This window comes from Setaria viridis, chromosome 5, assembly GCF_005286985.2.
Source record: "Setaria viridis chromosome 5, Setaria_viridis_v4.0, whole genome shotgun sequence".
Lineage (NCBI taxonomy): Eukaryota > Viridiplantae > Streptophyta > Magnoliopsida > Poales > Poaceae > Setaria > Setaria viridis.
In genome coordinates this window covers 27,123,876-27,141,398 of record NC_048267.2, presented here as the reverse complement: position 1 = coordinate 27,141,398, position 17,523 = coordinate 27,123,876, and the positions used below count along the sequence as shown (strand labels likewise).

Genomic DNA, 17,523 nt, shown 5'->3' with positions numbered 1-17,523 from the left:
TGTATGCTAGTGTGAATGCTGAACTGATAGTGTGAATGCTGAACTGAAATGATAGGTATGAAACGACAGCTAGTGTGAATGCTGAACTGGACTGATAGGTATGAAACGGCAGCAGAGCTGCTACCTATATATGCAGCCCTGATGGTACACCAACGTAGTACATTTGTGCCACTTTATATATGGAGCAACAGGATGATTCTTTCTCTGCCGACCACTCTCCAGACCCAACAAGCAACCTCTCTGATGATTGGGATGACTTCCTCGCCGAGGAGGAAATTATTGATGATGTCATCGATGAGGTAACTCAATTCTTAAGTCAAGTTTAGAAGATCTCCAAGAAGCCGCATATGATCCTCGAAGTGGTCTGAGGAAGTACATCAGAAGGCCAAGGGAGCAGTACCATCAGCATTTGGTTGATGATTATTTCTCAGATAACCCTCTGTACCCAGCAAAATTTTTTCGACGGAGATTTCGTATGTCCAGGCCACTCTTTCTACGCATCGTTGATGAGTTAGGCAAGTGGTCCGATTATTTCACTACAAAGGTGGATGCTCTTAATCGTCAAGGCCTAACACCACTGCAGAAATGCACAGCGGCAATTCGTCAATAGGCTAATGGTAGTGCTGCATATCATCTAGATGAATATTTAAAACTTGGAGAAAGTACTGCATTAGAGGCGATGAAGATGTTTGTCCAAGGTGTTATCGAAATTTTTGGTGGACACTATTTGAGGCGCCCTACTGTGGAAGATGCTGAGCGTTTGCTTAAAATTGGTGAGAGTCGAGGTTTTCCTGGCATGTTCGGGAGTATTGACTGTATGCATTGGTATTGGGAAAAATGTCCCAATGCATGGAAGGGCCAATTCACTCGGGGCGATCAAAAAGTTCCAACCATAATACTTGAGGCTGTAGCTTCTCATGATCTTTGGATTTGGCATGCGTTCTTTGGAGTTGCTGGTTCTAATAATGATATCAATGTTCTAAACCAGTCGACTCTATTTATTGACGAGCTAAAGGGGCATGCTCCTCGGGTGCACTACATGGTCAACGGAAATCAGTATAACACCGGTTATTATCTTGCTGATGGAATATACCCTGAATGGGCTGTGTTTGTGAAGTCAATATCCTTGCCCATCACCGAGAAGGACAAGTTATTTGCACAGGAACAAGAATCCAAGAGAAAGGATATTGAACGAGCTTTCGGTGTCTTGCGACGTCGATTTTGCATTTTGAAGCGACCAACTCGTCTATATGATCGAGGAGAACTTGAGAAAGTTATCCGAGCGTGCATCATACTTCACAATATGATAGTCGAAGATGAAAAAACAGAAGAGAATATTGAAGAGAATCTTGATTTGAATGAAACTCCAAGTACAACGACTGTTGAAGCACCAGCATTCTCCCCTGAAGATTACGTCTCGTTTGACAGAATATACTAGAGAATGATGCTGATATTCGAGATACCTCAACCCATAAACAACTTAAGAAAGATTTGATTGAGTATATCTGGCGAAGGTCAAGGTTCCGCCCAAACATATCTTGAGTTCGGTTACAATATATGTAATTTATTTAATATATGTGATCCAATTTATCTCGTATGATATAAGTTATTTTTAAATACTTTTGGTTGATATTTAAATTTCACTATGTTGCTAGATCCTTCATGTGTAACATATTTCAAGTAACAAATACAAGTGGCTACATAATCACATGGAACACTTGATCACAACCGCATGCAACTAATAAATGCTGAGGACAGCCTATGAAACTGTGTATTGAAACTGTGCACTGGGACTCCCTGTTTCATTCATAAGAACATACCTCATGGGATGATGTGGCATCCTTGAAAACAGTGCAATGAAACCTTGCACTGGGACTAGCCTTATGCCGTTAGCACCATCGCATATATGTCAAATGCAAAGCCCGTGACGGTGTTACCACATGCATGCATGCATATACTTGTGCAAAACCCAAGACAAAACGCAAACTCTTGCGGTAAACAATCGCAGCGTTCGTGCTGTGCATCGTGCACCGACGTCACATGGGTACATGGACATTAATCCTTACTCCAAATAAACTGTGAGTAACAGTACGGCCACGCAAACTTGTATATATCGACGACGCACATGTAAAACACCAACCCCTTCCTTCGTTTTCCGGCCCATCCACCGGAAAGGGCGAGGCTGCTGACGGCCACCGAGCCAGAGGAAAGGAAGGCAACAAGGCATGAACCCGAGGATCGCGCCGCGTGCGCATGAAGTCAGAGCGAATCGCAGCATAGAAAACCAGGCGGACCGAACCCTGCACATGCGGAGCCGGCGCTTGTCAGTCGGTACTCCTACCACCTGCTCGCCCTGACCGATCACCGAATCATCAATCACCTAATAATCCATCACAATTTGTCATTTGTGTGCGTTCCGTGCCCAATCCTGCCTGCCGAATTTTCTTGATTCAGTTGCACAAACCAGGCTAGGGTAGCCAAGGAAGCTGGATTTGTCGTCGGGAGCCATCCAAGTACCTGCAGCTGCTGCTGCAGCGAGCTGCAGGAGGTGGTTCTATGCACGTCGGTGTTCGTGCCACCATGTACTCCGGCGCAAGACGTGGGTTAAGTCAAAGGGCGACGGCTATATTTAATTACACAGTATATCGTAACTAAATCTTTAATCAATACAGAGGTTTATATCGGAGACACAAGTATATAAAGTAGGTAGGTACATCACACGCTGAGCAGGTGAAAATTTTCTTTTTTAAAAAAAGGTCCATTTGATTTGATCTTGAGCTGGCCGTGGAAAGAATTCCAATTCCATCCAGCTCGCAGCGAGATGCCCGGACAGTGCGAGTTTCCAGGCCATCCTGCCTGCCGCCTGCGTGTGATTGTGAATCCTCCGGGGGCTTGGCTAGGATGTCAACCTTCCCCACACATCCCAATGCAGCTCTGCGCTGCGGCAGATGAATGTTGCCAACTCGCCATGACTTCGTCTAACACCCTGCAAAATTGGGTCTCCAGCTGACTTCTTCTTTTTTTTCCCTCCAGCTACTACTAGGAGTCTAGGACTGCAACTTTTTTCTCAGATTGCCTGCCTCAAGATTCTGCCGTGTTCAAACCAATTTTTGCAGCACTTTGTTGGAACCGACCGACTCGCTGTTCGCACATCATGTTTCTGCAGATTCATTTGCATGATCAAATTTCCAAGGTACTGAAAATGCCAGTTATTAGGGGCAAATAATTTGGAAGATGGGATGACAATTTCCGAAGCCTATATGTATAAATATAGCTTAATCCAACTGTGTACAGATTACAACCCTGCCGTCACTCTTTTGAGTCCTCGATCTTCTCTATATTATAGCCATTCATTCACAACGGAGAATTTGTAGCGGAACCAAATCAATCAGCAGAAGAAGAAAAGAAAAGGAAGAATAAAAGGAACGTATACAAAATCAATCGAAAAATCAAGGAAATGGAAACGAAAGATTAATCATTCAGCGACACTTCCTTTTTACCACAACGAATAATTAACAATGTACTGTATGACCGATCACAAGATACGGAAAAAAGAATTCCCGGAAAGAATCAAGTTTTTCACGGCGTCCACCCGGCCGCCGGCGGGGGCGGGGACGAGTAGTCGTACACCGGCAGCTTGGGCAGCTCCCGTGGTGGCGGCGGGGGTGACGGGTACCGCTCCTCGGGCGACACCTCCGAGTACGGCGGGGAGGAAGGCGGTGGCGGCGACGAGTAGTCGTACTTGGGGACGCTGGCCGGTGGTGGCGGCGGCGAGAGGTACCGGTCCTCCGGCGACACCTCGTAGTAGGGCGGCGGTGGCGGATCGTGGTGGACTGGAGGTGGCGGTGGTGGCGACTCGTGGTGGGCTGGAGGTGGTGGCGAGAGGTAGCGGTCCTCCGGTGATACCTCGTAGTATGGCGGCGGTGGGACCTCGGTGTAGGCTGGAGGCGGCGGTGGCGAGAGGTACCGGTCCTCCGGTGACACCTCGTAGTAGGGTGGCGGCGGTGAGGAGTAGTAGACTGGAGATGGCGGTGGAGGGGAAGGAGGTGGCGGTGATGGCGATGGTGGTGGAGGGGATGGTGGCGGGGGAGAAGGAGGAGGAGGTGATGGTGATGGAGGTGGAGGAGACGGCGGAGGAGGTGAAGGTGGTGGTGGAGAAGGGGAAGGTGGCGGGGGAGATGGTGGAGGAGGCGATGGCGGGGGAGGCGATGGTGATGGCGGCGGAGGCGACGGTGGAGGAGGAGACGGCGGCGGCGGAGGTGGCGACGGTGGCACGAACTTCTTGCACCTGAACGCGTCGCAGTTGACGTGGTGGTTCTTGAAGAAGCTGCATTGCTCCGGCGACCTCTGGTCGGGGCGGTCGGGGATGCAGTTCCGGCGGTCGACGACGTGATCGACGTGCCGGCAGACGGGCGGCTCGCCGGTGATGAAGTTGTACGAGTAGGTGAAGTTCTGGAGGCGCGGCAGGTGGCAGATCCCCTCCGGCACGTCCCCGACGAGGCGGTTGTGGCCGAGGTCGAGCTGCTCGACGCTCCGGAGCCCGGCGAGCTCGCCGGGGATGGCGCCCATGAGCTTGTTGAAGCTGAGGTCGAGCACGGTGAGCCCCTTGAGCGCGCCGATCTCCGGCGGGATGCATGACTTGAGCCCGGTGTTCATGAGGATGATCTGGTCGAGCGTGCCGGACATGTTGGCGACGGACGCCGGCAGGCACCCGCCGAAGTCGTTGTTGGCGAGCACGAGCACGGACGCCGGCGAGTTACCGACGTTGTCGGGGATCCGGAAGCGGAATCGGTTGGAGTTGAGGAAGATGGCGTCGAGCTGGCGGTCGAAGAGCTCTGGCGGCACGGGGCCCTCGAAGTCGTTGTAGCGGAGGTCGAGATACCTGAGCCCCGGCATCCGGAGCACGACGTCGGGGAACGGCCCCACGAGGCGGTTGTTGCTGAGGTCGAGCTCGTGGAGCGCGCAGAGCTTGTCGAAGGATCGGGGCACGAGGCCGCAGAAGCGGTTGGAGTTGAGGTGAAGCACGGCGAGGTCGGTCAGCAGGCCGAGCTCCTCGGGGAGGTGGCCGGCGAGGTCGGCGTGGTTGAGGTCGACGGAGGCGACGACGGTGAGGTGCGGGTCGGTGGGGGACGGCGCGCAGAAGATGCCGGCGTAGGCGCACACGTCGGGCCCGTGCCAGGTTCCCGTCACGTTGTGCGGGTCGGAGAGGATGGCGCGCCGCCACGCCTGGAGCGCGACGTACGCGTCGCGGAGGCGCGGGTTCGGGAAGGAGTAGGACGGGTCGACGGCGGCCACGTCGTCGTGGCCATGGTCGCCGCCGGAGCTGTACTGGAGGAGCTGGCGGCGCCGGATGCGGGCGGCGTCGGACGCGCTGAGGCCGCGGCTGACGAACGCCGCCGAGGCGGAGGCGAGGAGGTGCGGCGCGATGAGGAGGAAGAGGAGGAGGAGCGGGAGGGTCTTGGGCGGTGGCGTCATTGCGGCGCGCGCATCGGCCGCCGTGGCGCGGGAGATCGTTGGCAGAGGGGTGGCGCTGGGTGCTGAGGCGGGGTGGATTGGGAAGACCGGAGGGGGAAGGCGGGGGATGATATCGCGGCGCGGGGGAGGCGCGCGGGAATAGAATATTCTTTTTTTTGGGGGGGGGGGGGGGGGGGGGGGGGGGGTAGGGTGACGGACGGCTGGGATGGAGAGCTGGGTGGTTGCGTGTCCGCGTGATGATGGGTGGGCAACGTTCGAACGGGAATAGTTGGCTTCCATGACGAGCGAGCACCCGGGATTGCAGGGGGTGGACTGACTGGATCGAGTTGGATGATTTGAACGAATGATTGATTGGGCGAGTGCTTTTGCACCGTTTGGGATGAACCAAGGTCCACATGGAGGGCAAATCTTTGTGCCAGCAAGTGACAATAGTATTTAGTCTTGCAAACGCGTTACACGGGCATTCATTCTTAGGTAAAATGGTGTCATTGTACAGGTTGGCTGCATCATTTCACGCTTAAATTTGCACTGCCGTTTCTTTCTTTCTCTTTTGTTTGAAGTTTTTTTTATCGGTACAATTTGTTAAGAGCAAGTATATTAATATTAGTATCGTCTAATAGACGATCTCATACATTAACATGTAATTTTGAGAAACTCAACAAACAAGTCGTTCAATGCATGGGGAAGCCGGCAGATACATGGGAAAGGAATGGATTAGTTTGCTGGAGCTTGTCATTCTCTCAAGCCACCCAACACAAAGCTGGCCGCGAGCGATCGACGAGTGGTGAGGGGCCCGTCGTGGCAACGTGCAGGCATCTATCAGGTGACTCGCCTGTCCGGTTTTGGTCTCCGGCGCTCGCCTGTCTACGCGCTCCGTAGTGGGAATCCACCTCTCCCATCTCCCCGGTTCATTTCTCTTCCGGTCTCAAATACAATTCCCGAAATTAATCAGCCATTTGACTTAAGTGATTATAGGTAACAACCAATTCGACGCGTTGCTTGAGCCCATTGCTGAGCCTGTCCCGCCTTGAAACACGGGAATCCGACTGTCCGAGGCGCTTGCATTTTGCATACACAGCCAGCCTGTCCCTTGACCGCAGACCGCTACCCCTGAGCTTAATACTGACGCATCAGCAATTTTCGTGGCTCTGGCTTTGGCTGTGTGTCTAGCTGCTGGGTGCTGGCCGCGCTAGACACCCGTCCACGTGGATTTGTTATTTCCTAATCGCCGCCTCCCAAACAGAAAAAAAACCCCAGAAATGTTGTCGATTGATGACCATGCAAGCAGCCAGACGGTAGCGCGTGTCTGCTGTTGCCGCTGATGATTGATGATCAGGGAGGGAATAACAACAAGGATTGCGATGAGTTGGTTCCTCGGGGCTGCATGTGAGTGGGGCCCCGGGCCGACCCGACCGCCGCCTAACGAAGCCAAAACCAACCACGGCCCTGCTTGTCTCCGGCGACCAATCACGGCCGGCGCAAACATTCCCCGCGTCCCAGGTCCCAGGTGTTCCTGTTCCATTGCTATTCCCGCGCGTATCTAGCTAGCCGAGAGTAGAAACCCAACGTTTTGTGGCAACCGCGCATGTGTGTCTGTCACTGACAGCGCCATCCAATGCTCCTGCCTCGTTTGCCTCGCTCACACCACGTACTTCAGACAGGTATGAGGCGTGCCATGTGCGAAATGCGTTTTCCTCTCTCACAACGGTGAGGCCGCCCTGCGCTCTGCACTCATCTTCGTCACCGATGCCGCTCTAGGGATTCGATTCTGAATCAGCAGGGCAGGCAACGTTGCGTTTGCAGCTAATCGCCTGCTCCTGACGCCCATTTTGGATCAACGACATCACCTGCTCCTCAGACATACACCAGAGGCCGTTGCACTCTTCCGCGTAGCCTATGTTGCTTCTCGTGCCAGCTCAGACCTGATCTACTGCAGTATGATTTGTTTATTTTGTCTCTTTGGATGGATGGTGCAAGAAAAAGACAGAACTGAACACAAAGAAAAACAAGTCTGCAATGTTTGACCCGCCGGCTAGATGAGCCATCCAGCAGCAATGGCTGCCACGTGATGAAGATAGATGTTGCTTTCTCATGTTCACCTGGTAATGGAATAACGTTGCCGTTGTTGTTCGCTTCTGCAAAGCTGGATATCACTTTCATCGAGATGCAAACTCGAAAACTAGCGTTAATAGGAGTACTTAGTACCAGGGGCGAAGCTAGTATCAAAATGGAGGTGGTGCACAACTCAAGCAACATACAAATTTTTCCTTCAGATATACGGTGAAAATTAGTCAAGTTATTACAAAAGTTTTGATTCACCCTGGTGCCTGTGCAGTGTGCACCATGGTGACATAACGTGGCGTCACCCCTGCCCAGTACTGTCCACCGTCATGGTCTATGCATGAAAGCTGTGAGTTGCAGGCCTGGCTTCAACATTAGAGGCAGCCTCTCCTCCTGTCCAAGTCAAAGCACCGGTTTCATCTGCAGGTTCAAGTAGCAGGCTGGCGAGGATGGCTGACATGGATCCAAATGAAAAAGATTAGACATCATCATCATCCGGTCAGTCAGCCCTCAGCCAACACTCGCACAAACTTGGGTTCGACACACAACGTTTGGGAGTGTAAACGGTACAGGAGATAGGAGAAATCCTTGCAATGTTCCGCCGTCCGGCGGCAAAACAAATGGTACGTACTGGCAGACTACGAGCAGTTGCTGGCTCCAACCAATCTAATCATTCATACGTCCTCTAACCATCGACCGTTTCTGGCTTTCCAATCCAAAGTACTTGTCGGCGACAAATAATGTTCTTCTCTCTGTTCTTTTTTTCTTTGCAGGAAGCTAACTTTTCATCTGTCAAATTTAAGCTAATGGGCCTACATTCTGCGTTCTGTGTTTTGTGCCAGCTTTTCGTTCGTGTTACATAGTGGGCTTCAGAAGTCTGGATGCAGATGGGCCTTTTTGGTCGCGGGCCGAGTAACACACGTCTGATTTGTTTTTTGCAACATTTTTTACTGCTCACAACAGCACAACTATACATGAATCTTTCCTATAAAAATATAACTAAAGGAAAGGAGCACAACTCTTCTGCTATGAATTAACAGAAAACGCTAGGTGTATTATTTGCAAGATACATCTAAACAAAGAAACCGATGGTGTCTGCATGTGTTATCAATACCCACTAACCAGTAGACTTTCATATCCAGTCATACAAATTGTCAAGCAGCCACTTGATTCGTCACTGAGCAATACTGTCCGTAGACACAGGAGGACCTGGATGTATGCTTTAGAAACTGAGCTGCCACTTCTATTGGTGGGAACTCGGAAGCCTACCAGTTTCTCTATGATGGCCTGCTGGGAGATCGGGCATCAGGAGAGCAAATTCTTTTGTAGTTTTCAACAAGTCTTTGGAAACCGCAGAACATTGCAAGTCTTTGTATTCCTAAAGAAACATATGAACGACCACCTCTTGGGGTAAACACCATTTGAAAACACCTAACTCTTTGTACCGTGTGAGGTTAAACACCTGAACAGAAGAACCAAACCAGTCAGAAGATGAATCGGTCAAAATTCACAGAAATATTTTATTCCAACGAACAGAACCGTGGGTGAGAGAAAGCAACAACATGTTGTACTAAAGCCAATTTCTCAACTCCTAGTAAATTGTTTCGGATCAAAATTAGTTCCATGTCAAAATAGCAGACCAAGTTAAAGCTGGACCTTCTTTACTCTAACAAATGATATAATTCAACCACTAAACATATGCACATTATTAATAGCATGGGTGCATAACGACCAAAATAAGCAAGCTTTTAAATTCCTCAACGGACAACTATGCTTAAATGGAGATAATATGACATTTCAGTATCATCTATGAATATTGCATTACACTTGGGCACTTGAACAAGAGGTGCAGGTGGGGCGGGCTGTGGACAGCCGCAACCCACTTGCTTTAGCCGCAAACTTTTCTTAACGATTAACGCGATTGTGGGTGCCGCTAACCCGCAAGCAGTTTGCTGCAACAGTTTGTGGCTCTCATGGCTAAGTCCACAAAGACCGCTAAAGACCCAAGGCAACCGTTCCATCCTGGCAGCCCCATTGAGTGGCGACGCACGTCTCTCTGTTTCCCACATCAATAATAGTTGCATGGACGAATTGCATGCCTGAATTTCAATGGTGGCTAAAATAGTCAAACCAAATCTCCAAGGAAAGGGATTGCCAATCAAATCTCCATCGGATTGATGAAGGAGCTCACCTGGACATAAACTGGATAAGAAAGCCATGCATATAACATGGAGGGGAGCAGGCAGGAAGCCAGGCTTCCTGAGCCAAGCTGATTGGATGGCAAGAGAGGAAGCGTTTGGCCGACAGAAAGAGGCATGTAGAAAATATCACGGATGGAAGAGGCACCTGCTAGATCAAGACTAGAGACTAGAGAGGGAAGTGGGTGATTGCAGGTCAGCAACTTGTTTCTGGACTTAGCAGGCGTTGAACTTTTTAGACCGCATCAGATTTGCCTCTGAGCCACATCTGCCACGAAAGCAAATTTTGCAGGGCGGGCTGGTGGGTCTCATTAGCAACCCACCCCACCTAATACCAAATTTATGTATGTGCCATTTTTCAGATCCAGAAAATGCCGTACCAGAAATGATGCACTGCAACATCTTTTTCTCTGCTTGACTTAAGCCTATTAGCATTGTAAATTTTAACAAACAAGTTGATCACCAGTGGCATGTGTGTCAGTGTCACAGTGGTAAATATAGAACCCTAATTCTGAGATCTGGAGCTTATCCGAATATCAAACCAGGAATGCATGGCCGCAGTTGTTTCCAATGTTCTTTTTAGCTGAGTCCCCAGTGGTCATGTCAGCTTTGTAGCCTTAAACCCGAAAAGCTTATCTCAGTACATGAATGTCACTGTCATGCTAGTGAAAAAGAAATAGTAAACCTGAGCGCATAACATTATCCAACCCCAACTCATTACACTTGGAACAGTTACTCATGCTCTCTAGTTGGCGCAGTCTGGTCTAAAGCAGCATTGCGCTTTATGAACAGAACAGTATTAACAATTGAACCTTAATTGGCATGAGTTGCCGATGTGTAGAAACTAGACAGGATGGGCAAAAGGCTAGAAGCTAAATTTCCAAAGTCACCTATCCGGATCATATTCAGGGGAAGAACACTTGGCATAAGGCTAGAAGCTACTTTTACCCCAAAGTGCAGCCTAGTTGCACCACTCAGTGAAAGACCAACCGCTGTAACTAAGGAAAATTAAATGAAAATGCCATTTAAACTGAGCTTCAGCACATCTACGCATTGATGAAGATTATTATTTTCATCATAAATCAACAGAGTAAGAAGCAAAATGAACATTTAGCAGCGAAAAACTTGATTGTACATCATATATTCCACAATGGGAATAGCAAGATGCTGCAACCAGTGATTGAACAAGTTGATCCAAACGAGAAAATTAGGTCCCTATAGCGTGTTGCCGCTTCCAACTAAACTATCCTCCACACAGATGACAAGTGGATCATGAGACAATAGGTTACCAGAACTGGAATTGATGTGGGATGTAACATTGGCCAACCAAATTTAAACAACATGAAACATAAGAGTCATGAACCACCAGTACATCCATAAGAACTCCATAACTTGCCTATGTAATTAGCCAAGTAAACAAGCAACCTCCAATGAGCTTGTCTGAGCATACACTTATTATGTCTCTCTACTTGAACTTTGTCATTTTCTTCCCTATAAGCCCCCATCAATGGACAACACAGCATAACAATACCAGAAATCTTTTCAGATGTGCAAATTACACTAGTGACACAATATGTCATGGTGCTAAAGCCACTACATTATTATACTGACATACCATTAAGGTTCGTAATGGCTAGTAGTTCAAATATTTGAACACAACTAAGTGGCAACATTAAGATTATTAGAAACTTGGCGATGTAAACTTGTACAAAATGCTGATGAAGTTCAGTGCTTCAGATGTGTTAACAACTAAATCACTGTAAAATTCTTGCCAGTACCAGACTCTCGTCCAAACAAAAATCAGTAAGAGACTAACTAAATAAGGCAAAAAATTGAGTGGAAACCATATGTACAAAGGAACTAAGCACAGGAAATAAAAAGACATTTGGTAGGATTGAATTGCTTACTTGCACGAAGCCGTGATATTGGGATTTCTTTCAACTCCCGCCGAATGCATAGGTATTCACCAAGGAGAGCCATGATTGCCAAACCAGTGATATTGACAACCCACCATGTAACTGAAGCTGGCCAACCACCATATACAATACAAATGAAGAGATGGATTATGTAGAGGGTCGCTGCAAAGTCCAGGCACTTCTTGGCTCTCTCAATCACATAAAGCATGAATCCAGCACTGCTCAAGCAAGGCATGGAAGCAAGATTAACAATAAATAAATTCTTGTAACAAAAAAAGAAGAGAAGAAGGCGGAGTTACATAACTGAAAAAGAATGAATAGGATCAATCTGCAAAGCTAAAAGTAAGATCAAGGTGGTTTACTTTGTCCTTTATATTGTTTTTTGGTTTACAAGATCTTTCATAATAATTGTAGTATTGAAAAATTAGCCTAATGGAAGCATGGAAGCAAGATTAGCGATAAACGATTCCTGTTAAAAATGGACGAAGAGTAAGGGGTGCATTTTGCATAGGGCCTGATTGTTCCCATTAATAAAAAAAATGAACAAATATGTAATATGCTGGTGAAATGCATCTCCGTTATTAAAAATATGGCTCAAGAATAAGTAATTGGTGAGAAGAGAAAGGTGTCACTCTCAAGCATAATAGAGCACCTGTTTCATATGGCAGCCACTATACAATGGAAGATAAATGATACATTTGGGCCTGCAAGTCAGATACTTCAGAGCTCTTGCGCTTAACTAGTGCCCCAAGAAATGTCTAGAAATTTCTGCAAATTAGCACTTCCAAGTTGCTGTGCCTGCCCTAAACGCACAGATCTGGAAACACGCCCATAGCTCTCGCAACCGGAAGCAATTTACCCGCAAAAGCACACTGCATTCTAAGTCTTGCCAGAAGAACCCAATTCCAATCTCAGATCAAGCAAGAGGAAGGGGAGAAGGGGCAGGGATATGCGGCGTACCCTGCGACGGCGGCGAGGAGGAACGAGGCGATGGCGCACCACCCGGTCGGGGTGCGCGGTGTGAGGGTGGCGAAGTCGAAGAAGTAGAGGAGGGTGAGCCGCGGGACGCGGGTGCCGACGAGGAGCGACATGGAGAGGCCGAGGGCCAGGTAGTAGAGGCACTGCAGGCACACGATCTGCGACACGATCAGCCACGGGTCCCACACAATCGCGCCGTAGAACATCTTCGCTCCCCGTCCCCGGCTAATCTCACCGGAGGGAAGGAGGAAGGGAGGTGGCTTCTTCTCTCCCCGTCCCCAGCTTTTCTCACCGGAGGGAAGGAGGAAGGGATGCGGCTTCTTCTCTCCCCGTCCCCGGCTAATCTCGCCGGGGGGGAGGAGATTCTTGTCTCGCCGTCCCCGGCTTTTCTCGCCGGAGGGAAGGAGCTTCTTCTCTCCCCGTCCCCGGCCCAGCTCACCGGAGCGAAGGAGGAAGGGATGCGGCTTCTTCTCTCCCCGTCTCCGGCCCCGCTCACCGGAGGGAAGGAGGAAGGTAGGCGGCGGCGGGCGGTGGTTGGGCGCGGATCTCTTTTGGCGGACTCGGGTGGTCTGGGCCTCGGGGCTCGGGTGGAGGGGGAAGATGTGTTAGGTTCCCTTTGTTTGATTGGCCCCCTGCACTGCTGTGTCTCTGCTGGATCGAGAATACAAGATCGGATGGCCATGGTTTGTTCGGTGGCCTACGTGGCTTAACTAACGGGCGAGCAGGGAATGCACCAGCTCTCATACTCCTCGCGGCACGCCTCGCTGGACTGCTCCTCGCCGCCTCACGCGCAGGCACAGCCCCGCTGGAGAGGCAGGGGATAGGCAGAAGGGAAGAAAATTCTGTGGAGACCGGGTCAACTTATTCAGCCGGCTTATCAGCCACCAAACAGTATTTTTCTTTCACAACAAATCAGCCGTTTCAGCTTTTCACCTAACTTATAAGCTGAAACGAACAGGCCGCGGATGCAAACCACGCTTCCTGCGTACCCGACGCTGATGTGCGCCACGTGGGCGTCCGAGGGATCCAAGGATGTAGCTCCAGGTCACGGACTCGGCTCCAGACGCAGACGCGGCTCCAGGTCACGGACGTGGCTCGGTTGGGCGAGCGTGACGAGCGAACGCCACCCCCGAGTTCGTGGCGGCCTGGCTCCTTGCCGCCACACGCCGCCTCTGCGGCCGATTAAGATCTTCTTCCAGAACCTCACGGGGGGAAGCGACTCCGACGACGAAGACGGGGAAGCGGCTGCGCGGCAGAGCGCTCTCGAGCTGCTCTGCAACGAGCGTGACGCCGCGGTCTGCCTCGACCTAGGCCTTCTCCACTTCTCGCCGTCACCATGCCGCTTGCCGGCGTCTTCGCCCGGCTCACCAACCTAACCCTGGATAGCGTCGGCCGGTTCCACGGGCCGTGCAGCCTCGGCGACGCCATTTCCTCGCCGCGGTGCCCATGCCTGTTGCAAATGCTCGCCGTCCGTTGTGCCTGGGGCCTGGAGGATCTCACCATCCAATCTGAGTCTCTCCTGCAAGTGGAGCTGAGGAAACTGCGTGGCCTGCAGCGGCTCCCGTGGTGGCGCCGGCACTGAAGGAGTTGGCTGTGGTGTACTGCATCCTTGGCGATGAGAACCAACCGGTTGCCAACATCTCAGCCTCTCAGCTGGTGCATCAGAGAATACGTACTTTAAATTTCTAAGTTAACTATCAGGATATCAGAATTATCCAAGTTATTTCTAGCATTGCATGTATCAAACATACTTGCTCACATGAAAAAGCAGTGAAGTACAATATACACAGAGCTATATCCCGATTTCAATTTTGATGTCTTCGGGTGAGCAGGCCTTACCCTTAGCAATCAGTACAGCATACTTGCTCACGAACTTCTACGCTTACCGGTAATGCGAGCCTGACATCGTTGCCGTCCTGCATCCAGAGCTCCATGGGCCCGGCGAGCTGGAGTTCGTGTGAGGCAAACCGTCGAACATGCCTTGTGCATTCAGTCGGGGAGGCGCGAGATGAAGCCGAAGATGTCGGGGAGGCGGCGGGGGGGTAGATGGAGAAGGCGGCGGCGGGCAAGTCCGTCTCCTAGGATCACGCCATCACGGTGGCGAGGCGACGGGTGCAGATGGAGGAGGCAGCGGCTCGCGTCTGCTCATCACGCTCGCCCAACGCACTGCCGAGCCGAGTCCGTGACCTGGAGCCGCGTCCGCTTCTGGAGCCGCGTCCCTTGGATCCCTCGGACGCCCACGTGGCGCACATCAGCGTCGGATATGCAGGGAGCGTGGTTTGCATGCGGTCTCCACAGAATTTTCTTCCGGCAGAAGACGACGCCGTCGAGTTGAGGGCAAAAGCCTGCCTGGTGCTCGCTTGCGGAGGATAGGATTTTTTTTTTGAGAGGGGATAGCAAATCTTTAAAGAACGAAATCTGGTAGGTATTTACTCATCTGGTTGATCCACGTTATGATGTCGCGAGAGCCGTCGTTTCCAGTCACCCGTAAAACCTCAGCCATCCCATATAAAACTAATGGCCACGATGTTTCTGGAGTGTTCCAGAGATCTTGCTGACCTTCGTTAATGCTCCACGCGACATCGGTAAATACGATAATGCTGGGACTCTTACGTCCGACGCGCTTGGAGGTCAGGTGACCCTCTCCTGTCCACACATTTTTATCCTTACTTTTTGTGGTAGCTGGATGACAGGCTATTTGTTTTCGTTTATCACTCCAGTTGTGCTTCGATAGGATCTCGCTCGTATCGAGTGGCTCTCCAAAGTAAGCAGCAGCATTTCGGCGGGTGCTCCGGTGAACGGGGCAGCAGTGTCGGGTGGCGCTCCAGCGAGCGGACATCAACGCTTCGGCGGCTACTTCGGCAAGCAAAGCAGCGGCGTAAGGTGAAGCTCCGGTGAGCGAGCGAACAGCGGCGTACGATAGCGCTCCGGTACACGGCTGCAATAGGGGTGGAGCAGGAAGGAAGGGCGGAGGTGATGTTTCAGATGGAGACGAGCCGCGCCGATCGCCGGAGGAGCTGCTCCGCCGGCAATTGGCTTGGCTGCCTGAGGAGCTCCACAGGGAAGGGTGCTGAGCGTCACTCCCTCGCGGCCAGGGGTGAGCCGCCGCCATCCTCCTCCTCCACCACCGTTTCCTAGCGTCAGATCTTGCTGTGCATTGCTTCTCCTACCAGGGTTTGTTGCATGTTGCAAGCGTATGTTTCAAATATTTCAGTAGAATGTTGCAAGTGTTTTACGTGAATGTTGCAAAATAGGTCTAGATGTTGCATATGTTTCACACACACGTTGCAAGTGTTTTATCAGAATGTTTGCATTCTCAATGAGAGATTTGAATGTTCCGTGCAACGCGAAACAGATGTTGCGGCGGATTTTTTTCCTCATCATCAACAGATGGCTAATAAAAAATTTTCAACATATTTTTTACGTTGAAAACAATGATTTTCTATGTTGCAAACGTTTATTTTTTATGTTGCAGATGTTATTTTTTGATGTTGTGATGGATCAACAGAACGTCTGATGCAAAGTTTTTCCATTAAACATCCGGACGCTAGCAACGCGTTGGTAAAAAACAGGGCTCCATTTCCTCCCATCGGGCCACATCAGGGCACGTACTTGCGAGCTGTCTGCGAGCCAACACTTTTGCAAAAAAGACCTTCTCTCGCCCAGGCGACGAGCCTCGCGAGACAACGGCGACGTCCCGTGCTCCGAGGCGGGAAGAGACGGTTCAGCAGCGTTGTACGGCCCTCGTCTCCATTGACCACACGCGGATCCCGCGCGGACAGCAATTTGGGCGCGCGTGGGATTTTTTCGCGCCAAATCCATCTCCTCCTCCTCTCCCCGCGTCGTTGTTTTCCCCGCGCATCGAGCAAGCTCTGCCAGGAGCATCTCCGCCGCCGCCGATTCGACCTCCGCCGCTGTCGACTCAAGCTCCGCAGGCGCCAAATCGACCTCCCGCGCGGACAATAGCTGATCCCCCCCCTCGCGCCATGGCCGCGCCGCCATGGCTGGCAGGGCTGCGGCCTCCTCGTCGTCGGGGTCGGAGTCCAAGTCAGGGAGCGACGACGAGGATGCGGAGCGGGAGCGGGAGCTGGAGCACGCACTAGCCGACGTGCCCTTCGGAGAGCTGCAGCGCGCGAGGGCTGACGAGTTGCTCGCCTTGCGGACTGCCTCTGCGGCCAAAGCAGCCGCAGATAAGAAGGCTCACGATGCCCAGCTGCTGGAGATGGAGATAAGCACGAAAATGCGGCCACCAAAACTCAGGGAGGTGATCCAGGTAATCTAAATTATTTAATCCCAAGGGGAACCTAAATTATCATTCTGATAATGAATGATCACTTGATCAAGATCATCACTTTACCTTGTTGATGGGTCTAGTGATAGCAGAGCCTGTAATAAGATTAACAATTTCAGGTCCAGACCAGTTCTTGCTCCAATTTTTTTCACAACCAGGTAGTAAAGATTTACAATATTCAGGTCCAGAAGCATACGGTTCATGGTATTAACAAGTTAACTGCATTTTCAGTAAGGAAAATAGGATAAACATGCTAATTTATGACTAACTAAAAGATACAAACAAATTGAGATGCAGGACATGCCATCCATTTCAAATATGAACAACCAGTCTGCAGAGTCTCTAGACTATGCATCAACATGTATTTTACAACTAGAAATATGCATCAGCATGTATTTTACAACTAGCATAAAGTGTTGTGCCCTTATCTCTTGAATGCCCTTCATCTGCATGCAGTACTGATTTATGTTTGCTTTTTTACTTGTATTAGATTATGGAGATGAGTTCCTATTAGCATTGAGATGAGATGAGCAGCTACACAGGTTTATTGTTGATATCTGAGATAAGGTGGTCAAGCTGTTAAACATATATGATTATGGTTCTT

General features: G+C 50.4%; 2 protein-coding genes and 1 pseudogene across 2 annotated transcripts; 1 reads left to right on the top strand and 2 right to left on the bottom strand.

Moving 5' to 3' along the window:
* Positions 1-475: 475 nt before the first annotated feature.
* On the top strand, positions 476-1,542 carry LOC117856370 (protein ALP1-like; annotated as a pseudogene).
* A 1,698-nt stretch (positions 1,543-3,240) lies between these two features.
* On the bottom strand, positions 3,241-5,543 carry LOC117857924 (leucine-rich repeat extensin-like protein 4). Its single transcript, XM_034740847.2, has one exon. It carries the CDS (start codon positions 5,473-5,475, stop codon positions 3,580-3,582), a length of 1,896 nt encoding a protein of 631 aa, XP_034596738.1. The 5' UTR covers positions 5,476-5,543; the 3' UTR covers positions 3,241-3,579.
* Positions 5,544-8,546: 3,003 nt separating this feature from the next.
* LOC117857925 (uncharacterized) lies at positions 8,547-13,256 on the bottom strand. The gene is made up of 3 exons (XM_034740848.2): positions 12,611-13,256; positions 11,642-11,868; positions 8,547-8,998 (listed from the first exon to the last, which is right to left on the bottom strand). Exons 1-3 carry the CDS (start codon positions 12,832-12,834, stop codon positions 8,991-8,993), a joined length of 459 nt encoding a protein of 152 aa, XP_034596739.1. The 5' UTR covers positions 12,835-13,256; the 3' UTR covers positions 8,547-8,990.
* Positions 13,257-17,523: the final 4,267 nt, after the last annotated feature.